At 28.3% G+C, this 17,971-nt stretch overlaps 1 protein-coding gene across 3 annotated transcripts in view; it reads left to right on the top strand.

Moving 5' to 3' along the window:
* LOC106689648 (UNC93-like protein MFSD11) overlaps positions 1-17,444 on the top strand; it is a 99,263-nt gene extending 81,819 nt beyond the window's left edge. The window contains exons 2-10 of one of the 3 annotated variants that reach the window (XR_001344478.3): positions 1,136-1,305; positions 1,649-1,825; positions 2,917-3,179; positions 3,807-3,932; positions 6,564-6,732; positions 9,114-9,249; positions 10,691-10,844; positions 12,119-12,227; positions 16,104-17,444. Coding sequence is in view for 2 of the 3 variants with exons in the window: in XM_014434753.3 (XP_014290239.1) it covers positions 1,136-1,305; positions 1,649-1,825; positions 2,917-3,179; positions 3,807-3,932; positions 6,564-6,732; positions 9,114-9,249; positions 10,691-10,844; positions 16,104-16,156 (1,248 nt within the window). In the remaining variant the exon portion in view is untranslated. Of the gene's footprint in view, positions 1-1,135; positions 1,306-1,648; positions 1,826-2,916; positions 3,180-3,806; positions 3,933-6,563; positions 6,733-9,113; positions 9,250-10,690; positions 10,845-12,118 lie in introns of all 3 variants that reach the window. The other 2 variants (XM_014434754.3, XM_014434753.3) reach the window with 2 other exon arrangements.
* Positions 17,445-17,971: the final 527 nt, after the last annotated feature.

The raw sequence follows: 17,971 nt of genomic DNA on the forward strand, positions 1-17,971 counted from the left end.
TATATTGGAACACCCATTCAAGAAATATTCATGGCACAGATAGACAATCAGATAAATGGCCAAAAATGCTTTTTATTATGAAGCCATTGAATTTAAAGAACAGTTAAACAGTACTCTGAAAATTTCATCTAATTACATCATATTTTTTACCTAGATGGTCAAGAAAGTAAAAAGCATCTTAGTTACAGAATATCCATATTTTCTTACTGATAAATTTTTTCTATCTCTATTTGGCTAAGGACATCATCCTTTACTCCCAGTCATTAATGACTGTTGGCTAACAGATAATACCAAACCCAAACTATATTTTTTATTAAATTATTTTCATTTATCTTTTTGTATTTTTGGTTCATTTCTCACAGAATATCTTCAGACATAAAACCTACTTCCTGGAAAAAATTAAAGGAAATGTTGAGGCTATGTTACCATCTTATCTATTTAGAAATTTCCTCATGATTTTGCATGTAGCAGGACTGCTTTTTGGGTCAATTTCAAGTTCTTGAATCAAAGCTTTCATGACATTTCTGGTGCTTTTTAAATTCAGATCATTTAGAGATATAGTTATTAGAGCTAGAACTAAATCCATCCTTCACTTTTCATAGATTGTAAGTAAAACCTAATGTAGCTGTTTCATTTAATGTTTACCTACATTTGTTCCATTTTTACAGACCAGAGCAAACTAAGGCTATAATTATCACTGTCTGCACACATAGGAAATGGAAATTGTAATTTGAATATAACATTATAGAAAATGTCAATAAGAAGCATTGAGTACAAGAATTGAGGAAATAAATATAACAAATTGTTCACTGTTATACTTATTTCTTCTTATTTATACATATATAGTTTTACAATTTTTACATATTTTTTGTATCTTGTTAGTAGTTTTGCTCTATAGGTTGATAGTTTGCCGAATATTAAGTAATAATCCACAACCAATAATATTTTGGCCTTTAGCCAAGTCATCCAGAAATCAATTCAAACTCATGAATAATAGTGGTTCCCTTTCAGTTTTATTGAGAAATGTGTATATTTTTGATATAAATAATATATCATTGTTTATTTTATGATTCCAATAATTTTATTTTTACAAACGTATGTATGCTTTTGCTAATTTTTGTCTTTTTTCTTTCAGAGAACAATTCTTGAATCGGTTACAAAAGATGACCCTTCATTTAATGGTAATGCATATATTTCATTGGCTGTGATTTATACATTTTTTGCTCTGGGAAACTGGCTTTCTCCATCTCTGATTGCTTCAATTGGACCCAGGATGTCTATGGTCATTGGAAGCTTCACCTATTTGTAAGCCATAATTAAGTTTTGGTATAAGCTATTTTTTATTTGTAAATGTATGGTAACTGAGGAAAACCATGAAATAAAATTGATGCTTCCATATTTATATTTCCATATAAATTATATTTCAATAAAATAAAGAATAAACTTGGTTTAGTTTCATATTTTATTTTAAAATATTTTATTGATATTATAAAAGCATCATTTTGTGAACAAAAATTTCAGTTGAGTATCATTTTTAATTAAAATATAAAATTTTATTATTATGTTCATATAAACATAAGCATAATTTTAGGTTGATAATGTAGTTTAAATTACAGTCATTAATTAAAAAGTAATATTTTCTTTTCAGGTTATTTATAGCTTCATTTTTTAAACCAATGACATGGCTGCTTTACTTTGCTTCTGTTATAATGGGATTAGGGGCTTCCATTATTTGGACCGGCCAGGGTAACTATCTCACTCTGAATTCTGACGATACTACAATGTCTAGAAATTCTGGCGTATTCTGGGCTTTACTTCAATGCAGGTTTGTGACATTGGTATGTTAATACAACTGTATATAATATAATATATTTCTATGATAGTTGTGCAAGTTTATTTCTCTTTTTACTAGTTTGCTGTTCCCTCTACACTACTCTTTTTACTCCTGGATTCCATATTAACACTCTTTCTCCAACTTAAAATTACCTAATCTACAGAATCTTTGGTTGAATTTTGATTCTTGGTCTTGTGCATTTTCAATTAATATTTCTTAATTTAGCAGTTTTATTCAGATCGTGATGATATGATCAGATGATATGACCAGTGCACATTAGTACATTGACCTCATTTTGAACGTGCTTGAATGTATTGCGAGCAAGTTTAATATTCATTGTTATATCTATTCTACCATACTCCATTTCTCGCATCCATTTCTGGAGCCAGGATTCTATAAAAGGTATCATTTTTAAAGGTCTACAATCTCTTTTCATGATAGAAAACAAATGAATGAGCTTAGTGAGAGAGTTGTATATTCTAAGAAACCTCCAAAACAAATTTAAGCAAAATATTGTCAGAACATTACATCTGTTGAGATTATCCTGAATTGCCCCCTTCCTTTAACAGAAATTGTCGGCTCCTAGTTTTCTGTTGGCTACAAGGAAGCGTCTTTTTGCTTGCAATACAGTAAATGATTCTTTGCATGATTACATTAAAGCACATCTTTACTTATTCCTTCAGAATCATTCTGGATAGTACTTTCTCCTAGTACGGTACGTTTCTTGGCATTAAACATTACATTCTGACAACTGGTTGATCCTTCTTTTCTGCTGCACTATTTAAAATATTATTTAAATTTAAATGATTCTGGATAGCCATTATCTATATTACCAATACCCTGCGAATTTCAAATGTATGCTCTGCAGTTTTGAAAGGATCCTGAACTTACCCATTTACTGGTTGGCAAAAAGGACCACTAGGCCCACTTGCCGGACTTGTTCCACCCACCGAATACCAGTACCAGTACCAGTACCCATTTACTCCAAGATGCTTTCATAGTAAATAAAGTCCCTTTAATGTTTAAGTATATAATGAATTAAAGTATATCAACTCAGTAATACATGTTTATTTTTTTTTCAGTATGCTGTTTGGAAATTTCTTTGTATACATGGCATTCAATGACCCAGTAATTGAACAATCTACAAGACTCCTTGTAACCATTGTTTTATCAGCACTTTGTGGATTGGGTTGTATTTTCATGTTGCTTCTTCGGCCAGCAGTATCAGCTTCTGGAATCGTTGTACCCCAGAGGAATGCAGGACCTATTCAAGCTTTTGTTGAAGCTGTTTCTCTAATGAGACAGAAAGAAATGGTTCTACTGTGTGTTACATTTTTCTATACAGGTGTGATAGCAAGTATTTTATTTATTTAAATGATATGTAAAATATAACAATAATCTCCTAAAATTGCACATTCATCTTTTTTTGGTTGTGCATCTGTTAAGTAATTACTCTTACAATCTCTCTGTTTATAACCTTTGGACGGAAAATTTATTTTTATTTTCTTATGAAACCTTGTTTTTGCACCATTCTAATAAATGTATGTAAATGACATTCTCTCCCTAAGATTTAAAATGGATTCTAAGACTGTAGATAGAAATATGAATATAATAAGACTTTGATAAACACTAAGAGAACATATTAATTCACATTATTTAAAATAAGATTGATTATATTGAGAAGTACAGCCTCAATCAGAGCCTAAGGGGACTCAAAATCAAGAGAAAGTAATATTATCATGGAAGTGGTCCATGATGGCTATCAAAGAAAATCCTGGAATGAGATTAAGGCCACAGACAGAGGCAAAGGTTTTTGAAAGCAATTCAATAAAACACTTGAAACTAGTGAGGTATAGAATCTGAGTTAAACATAATTATGTCTAATCTTGTCTTTATTAGATTTATTTCTTTACATTTAAATATTACTTCTATTTATTAAGAGACTTCTATTTATCTAATAACTATTTTACAGGACTGGAACTCTCTTTCTTTAGTGGTGTCTATGGTTCATGTATTGGAGCTACTCTCAATATAAGTGATAATCCAAAACAGTTAGTTGGTCTTTCTGGTATATTGATAGGAATTGGTGAAATTGCAGGTGACTATCAATTTAATTAAAATTTACTGTAAAGTAATATATTTTATGTTCGAATAAATCATGTTTAACTAATCAATCACTTTTATTTAATGTGTTGAACTATGAAGCACTTCATTTTTTTATCATACACATTACATAATTAGTCTTTTTGAGTTAATTTGGAAAAATATGTGTAAAATGTTTCTAGTTTTGAAAATTATAGAGTTTTTATATTGACAATAATTTTGATTATATGTATACTCGAGGTTCAATTTGGATGTGTAAAACATTCATATACCTCTCTTTAAATACCTTATATACCCTTCATTAGAAAAAACTTATGATAGAAATATTTATTAAATCACACATTGGTTTCCTACCAGTTACACTTGACATAAATGAAACAATATTAGGTCCTAATCATCAATTATGTTTTCTCAGGTCATTAATTTTTTCTAAGATAAAAATTCAGAAGTATGGGTTTACCCTTCCCAGAAGGTCACTATTCTAGCACCTGTGTCTGTAGAGATTTAGATAATCTTGTAGACTTAAGAACAAGGAACCTTACTTCGATGCCTTTGAAAGCAGCTGAGGATGTTTGGACAAGAGTGCCAGAATGCCTATTTTGGAAAGGTGTAGGATCAGTTCTCAGCTGGGTCAGTTGATTTTTAAGACCAAGATGGTCATGGGAAAAAATCTTAACACACCCCCTCTGGTTTTATAGGGTCAATATCTTTTAAATATCATTAACGAGGTGAAAATAATTGACTGATAGAAATATAAGAGGAGAGGATGGTTGGGGGGGGGGGGGTGCAGTCAGCAGAAAAACAATAATAAACAAAAAGATATATATAATATATGTGCCAAATAAATAATCTTTTGTTTATTTGTGTTTTTCTGCTGACCGAACCCATCCCCCAGCCATCTTCTCCTCTTAAATATCATTAACAGTACCTGTAAATTAGTGACTGCCAATCCTTCTTCGGGTCTGCGTATTTCTCTCTAATTTTCTGCTATTGGGACTTGGGCCATCTTCTCGTCTTTCTTTTTTAAAATTTCAATGTATAAAACTTTTTAAATATTTTTAGGTTGATTATATAAGGACAATCCTGGCCCAGGTAATGGTATTTACGGATGACATTGTCTTCATAGCAGATACTAAAGAGAACCTACAACAAGCTGTAACTGAATGGGAAGCTAAGCTGGAAAGAAAAGAAATGACCATCAATGTCAGAAAAAGTAAAATAATGCATATAGGCTGGGAATAGAAATACATTGAAATACTTTGCAAAGGTGAACCAATAGAAATGGTGGACGAATACACTTACCTAAGAACAGTGATCAGCAGGAATGGAAAGGTAGACCAAGAGAAATGCAATAGGATAAAGAAGACAAATACAATATACTACCACCTCTGCAACACAGTTATAGGGAAGAGGAAGGTAGGGAAGAATGTTAAAGTACATATCTTCAAGGCTGTATACCTACCTACCCTCCTTTACGGAAGTGAAAACTGGGCACCACTCGTTAGGCACCTAAGCAGAGTTAGTGCAATGGAAGATACCTTCAGAGAGTCGCTGGCTGAACTAGGAGAAATCGCATACAGAATGAGAGGACACTGGAACTGTCTCTATAAATGATACCATTGAAAAGACACAACTCAGATGGTTTGGACATCTCTGTCAGATGAGTGAAGACAGGGACCCAAGAAAATATAGAGAAGAGGGAAAAACTGGGATGCCAGCGGGTGCTGGCTCGGGATCGAGAGGCTTCGTTTGTCTGGACAGAGGCAACTTCATGCTGAAAGGCACTAAGGAGGAAGAGAAAGAAGGAGAAATATTTTTAGGTACAATATGTAGGTTTGTGAAATTGTATTAAAATCTTTATTTGGGGTTAGGGTCCACTCTACTTCGTAAGTAATCCCATTGAGAAACATTGAACCTTCTAGCAAATTTTACTCTAAGGTAGATTACCATCTCACTTTGGCATATTGTATTGTATTTTCTTGATTATTGCATGAGCGCTGGAATTCTGGGTGATGGCCGGGGATTTTCTTATTAATCTTGAAATTCAACCTTACAGGTCTTGAATTGAAAATTTTTGCAAAAAGTAATTGTGAGAGGTCCAAGTTTTTGGACTACATTGTAAAACTACAGTATGTAGTTCATAGTTCTGAGCTCTTACTGCTTTTATTCTATTTCTCAGAAATAGTTATGGTTTGCTAACTACTAATTATAAAAAGTATTAACTGTTTCTCAGCTAGTGAAGTTGTAGTTTTGTAATTTGTATTAGTATATGTGAGAACCGATTGCAAATCTAATCCAGTATTCATATATACTTTTGGCAAGTTATATTCTGCATTTATAATTACAAACAACAATTTAATATATTATCATCTCAAAGAGAAATTATATGACCTGCTATGCACTCTTTAACTATTGACTTTACTGATAAGCTCATAAATCTAGGTAACTACCAAAGTTCTTGTTTCCATATAATCATAATATTTAAAAACAACCATTACTATTGCCATGTACTTTAAAGCATACTCAGTTTTATTTTAATACTTAACTGAAATCACTGTAATTTTATAAATTTATTATCTATTATTATTTATTCATACTTTTTCATTTATTTGCATGAATTTTACAGGAGGTCTTTTGTTTGGATTACTCAGTTCTAAAACAGCCAGGTTTGGTAGGGATCCTATAGTACTTTTGGGATTCGTTGTTCACATTGCCACATACTTTTGTATTTTTCTAAACCTTCCTGATTCTTCTCCTTTAAAAGAAACCACTGATAATGCTATCATTAAAAGCAGGTAAGTCAATCTACATGTCAATCACAGATTATATTATGTTTATAATATTATAGAAATATAAAAACTACAATTCTATTTTCTAATTTTACTGTTCCCAGGACGATAGTTAATTTAATTAATTATGAACAAACTGAGGTTGTTCTAATTATAATTCTATTGTCCTGATGATGTATCTGCAGGCCTCTGTCAAAGGGACAGTGAACTGATGGGCCTCAAAAGCCATTCACTGAGATACTGTATTTCTGATAAAGGGCTAAGGGCATCTTCATTAATTTGGTCCAGAAAAATATTATTTGCATTGCATAAATTGAAGTAGTTGAAACACTTTTCTGTTGTAAGCCTGAAATTCTATTTTATGGATATTACATCAATATTGATGGACAACCCATCCATAATACAAGAATTGGGGAATAGTAAAGAGAGTAGTAAAGAGACAGCCAATGAATCAATGAAAAAAATAAAATTAGAAGGGCTTAGATGAAAAAGGTATAGCTTGTTGAGACAATTACTGTTGAATTTTTTTAAAACGTTTCCTAGTTAATTCTCGGAACTCTAATAGCTAAAGATAAATCTGCATCTGCTGAAATATGATGAAGAAATCTTCCACCTAACTGGTGTTATTTTTTCTTAACTACCAATTCAGAAGTCATATTTTATCCAAATTTACTGAGATTAACCTTTCCAAAGCAATAATCCAGGCATTCCTCTCCCATAGCTATGAAAGCAGTTAGCAATCCTTGCTTTTTTTTGAGAAAGATTTTGTAAAATCTTTCGAGCCAAGGAGGGTCAAGCAGGAAATATGCGAAGAATAAACCATAATCTCCAAGATACTAACAACAAGGCAGATTATTGTTCTGAAAGCTAAGATGGGTGATGATCTCAAATAGACAATGATCTGCAGAAAAAGTCATTAATAAAATATTTTCCTGGTGTGAAATGAATAGGCCCAGACTTTTATTGCTTTAAGGAGCACCAACCTATTCCAGAATCGGAACCAGAACGAACCATCTTGAGTGTTCAAAATTGGACATCTGCACTGGACCATTTTAAGTGGTGAAAACTGTCAATGAAGGCTAAGACAGTGATTATTGTGCTAAACTAAAAAAATTGGAAGGAATGAGTGCTTCAGTGATCAGGAAATATGTACCATTCATTTGGAGCAGGATGTTTATTAGATACACTGTATTCAATCATAAGACAGAGCTGCATTTGTGTAGTTATGATTAATGGTTACCAACAATTTTTTTCATTAATATGATTAATATTCCTGATTTAAAACTCCAGGTAAGTGAATTTTACTAAATTATCATCTTAATAGTATAGTACATTACCAGCTAAAATATTCACATGTTTATGAAATGATATTTTTCTGACAGTTATAAAATTAAAGCCTAACTTTAATGTAAAGAAGATGTGCTGTTCAATTCTTTAATATTAAAATAGTCACTTGTAAATAAAACTTTGTACTGCTATTAATGCTCATTCTAAACAAAGTATTAAAATAAATTATAACAATAATATGATTTCTTTTAAAATGGGTGAGTACATTTATTTATTGTATAGATCTGTGGTGTAGTAGTCTAAGATTTCACTATTAAAAATGGCTTAGTCTCAAAAACTGTAAGGCATTATTGATATATTTGACTTACCAATTTTCATTTTCTAATAAAAGAAGCTTTAAAAGATATATTTAAAGATATATCCTTAAACACCTGGGACTTGGTTGATAATATCTTTTTTCCACTTAATTTTTCTTTAAACAACACCTCAGTGTTTTCATAGGGACTGAATTGGGCATGATTGCTTCACTCAACCATGTAAGTACGAATTAAATCTTCAATTGCCATTGAGTGGTATCTTTTTAAGCTAATAAAAAACCACTCACCTGCTTCCATATCAATGGCTTGCTTCACAGTGGTGCTAAGTACATTTCGACTAACTTCATGAAAAATATAATTAAAGGTTCTCTCTTTTAGGAAAATTAATTCAAAAGTTAATTTTCCTAAAAGAGAGAACCTATAATTGTATTGTTCATAAAGTTAATGGAAATTTATGTAACATCGCTGTGAAGTAAACCATTGATATATAAACAGACTTTTTGAAAATATTGCATGATTAAATTTTAGAAAAATTATATAAAGGAAAACAAAAGTCATTGAAATTTTTTTCTAAAATATATTCTTTTTCTTACTGCAATCACTCAAATTGAAAAATATTTTAAAATAATGGAAAAGGAATTAGTAAAATATTCCTATCAATAAAATTCAACTTAATTTTTAAAAACCATATCTAACATTCTTAATTTAATAAATTAAAATATATCAAATTAAATGTCAAAGATTTGCATTTTAAGTCCTATAAGCATTTTTTATTTTTTGCAGTGGTTATTTAGCAATTGCATGCAGCTTTCTTCTGGGTTTTGGAGATAGTTGTTTCAATACTCAAATTTATGCTGCTATAGGTACCATATTTTCTGAAGAAAGTGCACCAGCTTTTGCAGTCTTTAAATTTACCCAGGTAAATAAAGCAAAAAATATTTATGATAATATTCATGGTATAGTTACTATTGAGGGAGCAGGGTGGCTCAGTGATAAAGTACTGTGCTACTAACTCCAAGGATCCATGTTTGAGAGTGTGGCTGTGCCAGATAATTATTTACTCTGTTACTGTAGACATGAGTCACATGTCACCTTGTGGGTTCGGGGGCCCTCTATACCATGGGTACAGACTTATTTTTTATTATAAATTATTGAACGTATTATTTCAAATTATGAAGAAGATGGTCGGGATGCATTCAATAGAAAACAAAAAATACTTAATAACTAATTGCCGACGTTTCACCTCTCATTGTAGAGCATCATCAGGGCTAAAAAGATACAAAACAACTACAAATATTTTGACATGTATTCTGAGATGGGCCTCTTTTGGTAGTTAGGAACAGGGGTTAACATGGTGGTATGGTCAAAATCAAAGACCGATTAAGCGTAAGGGCATGTTCTGAAAGTTTGGAGTCGGCTGGGTTGTAGGAAGTTATGGATAATTTATGTTGAGAAATACAGGATATGAGGTGATTCTTGGTTTCGCCTATATATGATGAATTACAATTGAGGTGGAGCAAAGAATATGGTCGTCAACGTTAGAACGGTATAGGATCTTTAGTGTTTATAAAAAAGTAAGAGAGTTTATTTTGAAACTTGAGTCCAAGGCGTAGTGAAGGGATGGTTGATAAATGTATTATAAATATATTGTCTTAACTATATTTTTTATCAGTATATGATTTTTTTATATATATTAGTTACATATTCTATCATTTAATTTATATTTATGTTTCCTAAATTAGATAATTCTTATAGTTATTATTATTCTTATCATATTTTTATATCTGTTTCTTGTATTTCGCGTATTTGAAATAACCCTTTTATGGTCACCTCCCCTCCACTATGATTACTTCCACTTTTTTCTTCACTGTTTTGATATCTTTCAATTAGAACAGGTGGGTGGTACTTATTTATTACTATTTTTTCTCGTTCTTTATTTAATCTAAACTCACTTCTTTATTTTCTGTCTTTTAGTGTGTTAAATTTTTTTTTTGGGCTCGTATTTACTTTTCTATTTTTACATGCTACTATGTCTCCTGTTCATTTTTAACCTAATAGTTTACTTTTTTTTTTTTTTTTGTATACTTATTGTCTATTTTATATTATAGCTATTTTTATTTCTTCTCCTTGTTCATTTATATATAATTTTCTTTTCGCTTATATTTACATATCTTTAACGCTATCTTAGCTTAATGTATCATAGTTCAATATATCATTTAGTTTAATATATCTTTTTTCAATTTTTAAAATTCTACATCTGATTATATTTAAATTAAGATATTTTCATTCTAAAATGAAGAAATGCACTATTTATTGATCTAAAGTTTTAGCAGTTTAAATATGATTATTATTGATTTCAGAGCATAGCTGCTGCAGCTGCGTTTTTCTACAGTAATGCTATAGGACTTTATATCCAACTTGGTATATTAATTGCAACTGCTGTTTTGGGTACTGTAACATTTTGTTGGACTGAGAGGATAGTCAGGAGAAAAGATCACAGCTCGGACTCAGACAGTGAGAGCAAATAATTGTCTTCCTCACCTGCTTGGATATGCCTCTTTTTACTATTCTTCTATTATTTATTTTCTAATTTTATTTCCATATTGACCCATTCCTAATTATTTCTAGAAATGGCTATATTTTCACTTTAATTTCTTAGCTGTAGAAATAATTTGTGGCAGCATTTATGATAAGGTAATGAAATTTATTGTGATGTTTGGTTCCTTGATTTGGCTTCCTATAGAATATTTACATTAGCTTAGTGCTGAAGAATTTTAAATAACTGGTTAGCTCAAAGAAAATTTTTATTTCAACATTAATGTGTTTGTTTAAAATTGACTAAATTTAGAAGAAAAAAAACAACTATAGATTTTAAAAAATTAGATTCATGTTTATTATTTATAACAATTATAAGCCTTTAGTCCTGTAATTTGTAATAAGTGTATTATCGAGAATGTAGAGATTTAAATTGTATGTTGGAATATTGAATTATAACTGTACTCTTTGTAAAAATAGGTAATCCCAAATAGTGACTTCATTAAGTTCTATTGTAAATGAGACTGTTTTTTTTTTTTTTTAATTTTGGGATTTGTAGTTATGTGAAGATCAAGTAGACTGATATTGAAGTTGTGTAGAATTGCTATGACCATGACTGATGACTCACCAACATAACAATGAGTGTTTAGAGAAAAACTACTGTACTACAGAAGTAGTAGGTTCAGTAAGTCTTAACTCCTTCAAGAAGTGTTGATTCAGTGGTTAAAAAAAATTAATTATCCTTGAAAAATGGCATGATCTTACTTTTTTTTGCAACCATGATAATTTTTAAAATCTACCTTTATTTATTTTTTTTTTTTATGATCTCTTTGATTTATAAAAGTTATTTGGTGGTTTAATTTCTTTCAGGCAAGCCCTTTGTAAATTTTCAATACCTAGTACTAGGAGGGAGCAGTAAATGAGTAAGACTAATAATTTTGATAGGTAGTACATATATCTCTATTTTGAAATTATTTCAAAATCATCTTCTTCATGTGGTCCCTTAAGGAAAGTTTATTTCAAGAATATGTCTCTGTTTATAAATTTACTAATTAAAGGTAGTCATGTTTTTTTGAATCGTGATGTTAATTTTTTTTTAACCCCTTTGCATTTTATATTCTTGTGCTATTAAATACCTACATTCTAATTCAAAATATAACAAAAGTGGTAATACATTAATAATATTAATACAAATATATTTGTGTTTATGAATCTTGATTAATTTAGTAGTAACTGAAATATCTGTTTGGCAGGGATCCAATTACTATCTTAGCAGAACAGTTGTATACTACAGAATTTCTATATTTTATGGCATCTATAGAAATTTTATTTTTCAAACATTGTTTATTCCACATTTCTCAGGTACTATAGGAAGACAAAAGCATGAAATATCTACCATACAATTAGAGAAATGAAATGAAGTAAAGTTTTGTATGATATTTGCATTAGAAACTTTTTTTTGGTTTTGTTTTACCTTCTGACAAATAAATCTCCTGCATGATTTTGAAATGTTTTTAATACCTTTTATTATTAATTACAACTATGCCTGGAATGATTTTGCAATAATTTTTTTTTCAACTTCTTATTTATTTTACTTATATTACTGTGATATAAAATTGATTCTTCTGTTAAGCATGTATTAAGCTTTTCTTCACTTAATTTGAAATGTTTTAGTTGTTGGTTTATTTCAATGAGTACTTTTGCATGGTTAATCTTGCGATTATAGCATATTATATTGAAATAAATCATTATTTTACGTGTGTTATGTTCATGTGTATAAATTTACTATTTGTATTTCAGTTAATCAAAATGTAAATAAAGAAGAATGTTTTCACATAATTTTTTTTTTTAATTAATTATTGTATTATGTTTAAATTTGTTATATTGTCTTTGCATGAGTAGTTCTACTATATTTTTGAACTGTTTGTAACTGTTTTTCAAACATCTTATCCAAACATTCCTTAATTTTTAACATCACTCCTTCAATGCAATAGAGCTACTAAAAATTATCTTTTGGAAAATGGGACTTCACAGGTTTTAACTTTACATTAAACATCATTGCTAGCTATAAAATTAAATTATTAAAAGTTGATTCATTCGTGTTAGTTTTTTTATCTAATAAAGTTAAATATCTGAAATTAAAAATCATTATTAGGAAATAATTTTTTTTTTTTAGACACTTTCAGTAGTATTGCATTTGGGATGTGACAAGTTGCTCAAAAATATGCTGTATGCTTAAAAATCTCATAGTTGAGACATTGAGAATGTAACTGCAATAACGAGGTATAATCCAAAATGGTGTTTTGAGATATTGAGTTTTAAACTTTTAACTACTTCGCTCAGATTTATTGAAACCATCTAATACATCATAGACTTTGAAAATGATTAGCACTATTATCCACAATGAAAATAAAACAAGTTTTATGTCAATAAACTCAATAATTTAGTTAACAAATCAGGGAATTTTCAAGGGTGTTGTACCTCCTTATTCTGAAAAACTTTTTTTTGTACTCCACTTAATAAGGAATTGAAATGAATTATTTATTTGGTTCATATTTCTTCTATAATTTTCATCATAAAAGTTTAGGTACGAGTAGTAAATGAATAAAGTTGATTTTTCAAAACTTTTTTAAAAATAAAAACCCACTGTAGGGAATAACAAATACAAGAAAACATTGATAACTAACTCAGTGGAACATTTTTTTAGGAAATATCTCCAAATATTATTTACATGCAATCAACTTCTTAATTACTTTGTTAGGAAGCTATAAAACAAAATTTTTGGAAAACTTTCTAATTTCAACTGATAATAATTTTCATCCACTTGATGACTCAAAATCATTCGACTAGACATCTCAGAGAAATAGAGATAAATTGAGATATCATTGAAAATTTCAGAAGTTATAGTTAAGATGATTCAGAATTCAAAAATATGTTCTCCGCAATATATATATATATATATATATATTGCACCATACCTCCTTATTACAGCTACTTCCTCAATTGCCATTGAATTGAACATGTTTAATTAAATAGGAAAGAGAAAAAACTACAAGTCCACAGCGCTGAATTTTGAGAAAAAATATAAAATGATAGTAACAAATAAAAATATATTTATTGACTTGTTAGGTTGCAAGATTAATGGAAAATTGAAGCAAAATGACTTAATATTATTTTCAAAAAAATTATATTTATTACAAATATCGTTAAGTGAAAATCAGATTTCATAACATGTACATTTAGTAACATAATAAAAACATTAATTATAAATAATAATTTGTAATCGTACAACCTAAATTTCTAGGGGTTTTTCTTAAATCTTTATTCTTTTTTTTCTTCAACAATTTCTCACCCTTTTTTTACTTCTTTATTCTAACAATGTTTCGGGCTTTATTGTTAATTATCTAGTTCTCACTATCAACTTGTGGACATGTGTCATTTTAATTAAAACAATTTTTTATATATCCAAAATTGAATATAAGTCCTAATTTTTTCTTCATTGGTGTTGTTTAGCCATTTCCTGTCTTTAAATTAGTACTTTTTAATCATGTCCATCTATCTATATATATTGTGGACACATGTCCCCAAGTTAATAATAAGAACTAGATAATGGGGAAAAAAACACCCAAAATGTTGTTCAGATGTCATAAGAATTATGAAGTAATAAAAAGAGAGTAGATTATTGAATAATAAAAGCATTTAAATTTTAGAGTTATGGCACTTTTTTTTTCCAAAATTCAGGTGTTCTTACTCTAAAAATTCTAAGAATTTTTAGTTAATATGCTAAACAAACAATTTATTTTCATGCAAATAATAGTATATTGAAACAAATGTGTTGATCCCAAACTTGAGAAATTGATGGTGTACTATTTTTAAATACCATGTTACTCAAAAATTATAATTTTTATTTTTACAAAATAATATTTGATTAGTTACAATAATCAATATATCAATCTTTTATTATGAATAATTAAGAGATATGTATAAAAAAAAAAAAATTTTCATTGGAAGAATTTGAATAGAAAAAGCACCATATTTTCGAGTGTTTTTAAGATGAAAATGAGATTTTTTTTATAAATATAAAAATTTATACAGAACGGGTTTTAACTTTGTATACAATACTAATCGATACGATAATTTTGTAGTTGTGAAGTGCTGATATATAATAAGTAATGTATACATTTTTAATTTTGATGATTATAATTTTTTAATAATTGGTATAAACAACTATTAATTAAGTTGATGAGAAAGAAAGTGGGGTTAGTCTCTTTTCATTTGTTGCAAGAAATTGAATGTTTTGTTAATACATATCTGTACTTCAGTGTTATATTATACATATCTGTATAATATAAGTATATGATTTATATACATTTATAAAACATTTAATTCTCACTATGAATGAAAACTGACTTACACCATTTTCACTCTCACTGGTTAAATTCCAGTTGTCTGTTAAATTAATTCTTATTTAGGTTATAAGCTTTACTATCCACGTGCATCTTATTATTATTTTTAATGTATTTAATAGCATGAAACAATAAATATACTTAAAATAAATGAAATTATTATTTAGCAAAGATAATTTACTATTTAAAGATTCAACAATATTTCTTAACACTTTGTTAACAAAAATAATAATTTTGTTATCTATTATGAATTACAGTGCAGAAATTCTTTAGTTTTATAACAGACAAATCTATTCTAATATAAAATAAATTTATATTATATTTAATTAATTAAATATTAATTAAAATAAAAATTGTTCAAAGAAATTAAAATATTGAATAATTAAAATAATATTGAATTGTGATAATTGGGATCAAATAATTAAAGTATTGTCAAAATAAAAACTGATTAATTAAAATATAAATGGTAATTTAATACAACTATTTTAATTTTGTTAAAAAAAGAACTAGACTCTAGTTCCTGCAGTTAATAAAACTGCTTAAATGTTTCTGATCCAGAAAGAAAGGGGCATAACTCAAAAGGTATGTTTTTCCTGTTTCACATCAGTTTACCTCAAGGTCACCTGATGGATTTATTGTTTCAGCTTAATATTTGATGGGATGACAAGTTCCAACTAAAAAAAAAATTTCAAGGAGATTTTGAGGTGTGCCTCTTTCATTCTGGGTTTTGATGTCTCAATAGTTTAATAATCCCATTATAATATTTATTATACATCTATTATTTTATAACTAATTATTTGTTGTTTTTTTTCCCCATTAATATCTTTTCCAGGAATCATAGAAAATGAAGAAGTAAATGAAGAGTTACCACCAAGTTGTTTTTAATGTTAAAACGAAAATGTTTTAATGAATTATAACTATACTTGTAATTTGTGAAAATGTTATGAACGTTACTTATGCTGATTACACTTTTTTACTTTGGAATTTTTTTAGCTTTCTGAGAAACATAGGTTAAAGAATAACATCAAATAAAAAATAATATGTAAATTTCCTGTTTTTTTCTCTAAAATATCTTTAGGTTTCATGTACTTATACCTTAAAATGATATTATTGATCCAGAATCTATCTGTTAATGTCTGTTTTATTAAGTTTGTGTATTTCTCTCAAATCTTCTCTTACTAAAGTTGTTCATTTGAGTTGAAAATATTTAGGATAGATTACTGTGAAGTAATCCTAGTCTTAAGTCTCATTACATAATTAGTTCTGAAAGATTGTTGAAATAAACATAAGTTAGGATTTCATTAATTTAATATACATTAATATATAAGTAGTAATATTAATAATTAATACTTTTTTGAATTATTGCATATTTTTGCAATAAATTCATCTGTAAAGTCAATAAGACTGTTTTCATAATATAAACAGTTTTCATTGGATTTAATTTCATTAGCAATGAAAATATGCTGTTTGGCAACTTCAGAGGTTAGTTTTAAAGAAATAGTCCTATCTACTCCATAAAACTGAATATGTAGCCACTTAATCAACTGCATTTTAAGAAGTCTTTTGGAAGCGAGTTGGTTTAATGATTCATTTATTTATCTTTTAAAAACCTCATCTTTAAATGCTGTCAAAGTTAAAAATGATTTATTTTTACCAAATATTTTATCGGTTATTGTTTTCAATATATGTCAATAGTGTTGCAATGACAGTAAAGTTGTGTTAGTGACTCATGAATTTGAAACCTCTTGTACAGTGTATGTCTTATTTGGTCATAAAAACATGTTTTAATTGTCACGAATCTGTAATGTAAATTTATATCAGTTTGTCTTTGAATTAGTTACTAAAATTGTGACTGGTATTACAATTTACATTTTCTGTTTATTTTCCTTTATTTACTTAAATTTTATTATATTACGTTATATTCCTTTGCGCTACACCAGTTCCAGACAAATGTGCATGTATCTGTCTAATTTCAACAAATTATTCCATGCAAATCATTTGTATATTATGTACTTTAGAAGCCACTAAAATTTTGCTCAATGAGAAATTTGTAGATTTTTAAAAATCAGCATTTTGTAATATATCTATTTTAAAATTGTAAGATTTGTATTCATATACGATATATATTTTTTAAATTGTAAGATATGTAAATAAAGTTGTTTTATTATTTGTTTCCTTTTTGTTATTTTATACCCTTCCTAATGATTTTATAAAATCAACAAATATTAGTTTACTGAAATTTATTTTTATTTATTTGGTGATGAAGAACCCTCTGATGACCCTGAGAAATTACCTTCCATCCAGAATAATAGAACATTTTCAGTTGATTTGGAAAATAATAAAAAAAACTAACATTTATATGATTCCCCATTAATAAGTGAATACAAATTCTAAGACTGTTATAGTATACAACTACAATGTGGACAGTATTTTTGCAAAAATTAGGTAAATAAAGAGATTGAATGAATGAATCACAGCAATTTATAATTATATTTTATTCAGTAGCTGAATAGAAAAAAAATAAGATATTCATATTAAAAATAAGCTAAGTAAATTAAAGTTGAAACTGAACGGTAATATCAAATATGAATTTTGCTGGAGAAAATAAAGTTAGTTATCTTCTACAGAGAGGTATTGATACAAGTTGTTAGGGAAAGGGAGAGTAAAATCTTAAATTTCCTAATAATTTTGACTACATTT

This window comes from Halyomorpha halys, unplaced genomic scaffold, assembly GCF_000696795.3.
Source record: "Halyomorpha halys isolate HHAL.00 unplaced genomic scaffold, Hhal_1.1 Scaffold1421.1, whole genome shotgun sequence".
NCBI lineage: Eukaryota > Metazoa > Arthropoda > Insecta > Hemiptera > Pentatomidae > Halyomorpha > Halyomorpha halys.